Raw genomic sequence first — 3,226 nt, 5'->3', positions numbered from 1 at the left:
GGATGCTGCAGCGCCTGAGAAGCCTTTTCATCCGGCTGTTTTTCAGTCTCCACTGGCTGCGTTAATTACAGGGCCCGGGGCTGCACTTTGAGCTCGTTCTGCTCATGCTGGCTCTTGAGAAAAAGCCGCGCGTCTGATTCTCACGACATAGATAAAAAAAAAAAACAGGCACAAACGCACGCGTTCGCTCGCCCCCCCCCCCCACCCCCTTACGCGCGTGCACGCGCCGTCAGAGCCAGTGGAACCAGTCAGACAGCCGCTGGGTTGTCTTCGGTTTACTCCAGCATGGTCTGCGTGAGCTGGTTTGAAGGCATCTCCCAGTCCGACTAGTAGAAAGAGAGAGAGGGAGACGATGTGGAGCGTCATTCCTCCAGTCAGACCTCGTTGAAACTTTTGTCGGTAAAGAGGACGAGAGGTGGGCGGATGACTCGGTCACCGGGGACGATGCAAGACTTTCACTAATTAGATCCTCTAAGGCGGAAACACCATGGCTGTTGACGGTAGGCAGCGCGATGCTGGTGACTGATATTTATTTCCAGAAACGTACAGAAATATGTCGAATTACGTTTGAAAGACACGCCGAGGAAACTTGGAGGAAGCCGCAGGAGTAGATAGTTGCAGGACAGGTTTATCAGGTGTCAGTGGTCCCGAGTGTGACAAGGCGCCTGTTTATCATTACTCAACGTGCAAAGCGTGAAAATACTCAAATACAATTAACTAACTTTAGTAAAATCCCAAACATATTTGGAAATAAGAGCCAATGGTGATCCTAAAAATAACTACATGCTGGGTAGAAACACAGGACGAGGGTCTGCTGCTGGACAGTGATCCGGTTCTGAAGCGGGCAGCGAACCAGTGGGGGACCAGCATCACGCGGTGCCGCTGAGGTTATTTCACCAACAGTGTCAGTTGAAACAAAGTTTTCAATGGTTTATACTTTAATGAACCTCACAGCTTCTGTTTAAAGACCCAACCTCTAGAAGTCTATTCTCTATATTTTGTAAAATAAATGCCACAAAGACATCGATAGATCGATACAGAAATACAATGCAAATTTTCTTCACTATACTGTATCGCTGTCCCAGCAACAACGTGTTTGTAGTTTTAGTATCCTTTGTTTTACTCTTTAATAGCTGCTGTAAAAATCACTGTGCTTTATCAAAGTCGTGAATATTATTGCCATAAATATAAAGCAATAAATCCTGTTTTTTTTTCACAATCATGTTTGATTCTCCAGCCCTTAGTTTCTATCCAGTATCGTGGTATATCGTGACACAGTCCTATCGGCGCACATGTGTATTGTGGTAGCTGTAATCCAGTGTGCTGTATGGGGACTGACACAATGATTCAAATGCACTTCATTTTTCAACAGCTTCATTTAGTCTGTTCAGTAGCAGTGCAACTTTAGAAGTGTCATTCTAATAAATTGGTAAATCGGTTTTTCATTAAATCTGCCTGGAGTTTTCATCAATAATCCCACAGAGTATTGCTGTCCATCCCGGTGCCAAAATGCTAGTAATGAGTTGGATTTCTCACAAAAAATGTCTGAAGATTACAGTTTTGTCTTTTTTAATTGTGTTTTCTGACATAAATTTCCATAAAAAACAGATATTGTCACTGATGAAAGAGCGGGTGGAGATCAAGATTGCTTTTTCCATGGCAGCTTGAATACACAACAAATAAATCATCATGCATGATTTTAGAGTCTGTGTGTCTGTGCGTGCACGCACACGCGTGTGTCAGTTAACGATGTTAATAACTCTGACAGAATAAAAGAGAAACGAAATCCCATTATGATGAGTGGTATTAATTATCCATATTATTCAGCAAGAAGAAGCGGCACATTTATGTTTATAGCAGCAGCCTGGAGGAGTAATCATACACACTCAGTCTCAGAGTGAAAGCTCAAAGAAACAAAAAAAAAAAAGTTGAGGAGTTTCAGACTCATATTAATCAAACGCTGCTGGTTTGCTGGATGATTGCAGGACTCGGTGCTGCTCTCCTCTCTCTCTCTGGGACATGTTGAATGACAGAAAGAAGAGACGCACAGCTTGAAAACCAGAAGACATTCTTTCATCTCCTCAACCCTCGTCCCCCGTGACAGTCCCTTCTCTGTTGTCCTCTTTTCAAATTCTCTTAGTTTTAACATTGCGAAAATGCATGTTGCATGCAAACACAGCTGCACACTGAGCTACGAACATAAGAAAATCCTTCCAATCTGGCACATGAATCAGTAATGGCCCGTTGCGTTCTGCCAGGATCCGTGCCAGTAGCAGCGTGTTTACTGTAGTTGCACACTTTCTTTAATTACTGGATGTTGGGAAGCCACCTGCTGTTGAGTGGGCTTGGATGTCTGCCTACGGGCCTCCTCATAATGATGAGAAAGTGGCTCGACGAACAGATCTGACATTCATTTGCAAGCTCTGCACAAAGTCTTTGTGGTACCTGAATACTCATTTCCGGGACGTACCCAGAAGCTTGTCCAGACTTGGGTAACTTTGAACATAGCAGAGCTGGTATGAGCAGGTTCTTCGTAAAGAAATCACTGAATGGCAGCTGTCTTCTGCTGATTTTAGTTTTCAAGTAATTTACCTTTTTCATTTCTTTGTGGAGTCCATCATTAAAGCCAGATCCAGCTATTTAATTATAATATCCTCTTCTTTTATCTATCCAGCGGCATCCAGTTTCAGTTTCTGTAGGCCGGCTGTGGAGTACAGGGCTCTGCCTGAGGACTTCAAGCACCAGCTGAGTCGGAGGACAGGTGGGAACTTAACCTGGCATGACGGACGTGGACAGAAGACAGCAGGAGGCAGAACAGTGAAGCTGCTGCAGCAGCCGGGCACAGAAGCCCTGCAGGTACTGAACACCTTCATGACTATTCTCATCACTCCTTCTTCATGTGCCTTGATCCCCCCCCAGGTTATTATCCTACATATCCAATTTTGTTTAAAGGCTGATTTTAATGTAATCCAACACAGGAGACTAAGAACAATTTATGACAAATGTGAGAAATTAGGTCAAAAATAACAGCTACTTTTACACAGAGATTCTGCAGTACTGCAGTAAAAATGACTCCACCAATACGACACTTTGTTTACACAGAACCAAATTACACCAGTGAAATGCCACCGCGGCGTCTAGATTTATAGCGGTTCTGCTGTTCAATAAACACAACAGCGCCTGTGTTTTGACTGAACTAATTTGAGTGTTCGCCAGTTAGGTGCTG

The 3,226-nt window shown here is 43.9% G+C and overlaps 1 protein-coding gene across 1 annotated transcript in view; it reads left to right on the top strand.

Moving 5' to 3' along the window:
- The first annotated feature begins 220 nt into the window (after window positions 1-220).
- Window positions 221-3,226, top strand: part of samd10a (sterile alpha motif domain containing 10a) — a 15,712-nt gene continuing 12,706 nt past the window's right edge. Inside the window, exons 1-2 of the mRNA XM_086212572.1 lie at window positions 221-500; window positions 2,675-2,856. Of these exons, the coding sequence (XP_086068698.1) occupies window positions 488-500; window positions 2,675-2,856 (195 nt within the window). The 5' untranslated portion in view covers window positions 221-487. The remainder of the gene's footprint in view (window positions 501-2,674; window positions 2,857-3,226) is intronic.

This window comes from Aulostomus chinensis, chromosome 9, assembly GCF_037954235.1.
Source record: "Aulostomus chinensis isolate RoL2024-O1b breed Wild chromosome 9, RoL_Achi_v1.0, whole genome shotgun sequence".
NCBI classification, from domain to species: domain Eukaryota; kingdom Metazoa; phylum Chordata; class Actinopteri; order Syngnathiformes; family Aulostomidae; genus Aulostomus; species Aulostomus chinensis.
The sequence above is the reverse complement of the archived record's forward strand: the minus strand, read 5'-3'. Positions and strand labels throughout refer to the sequence as shown.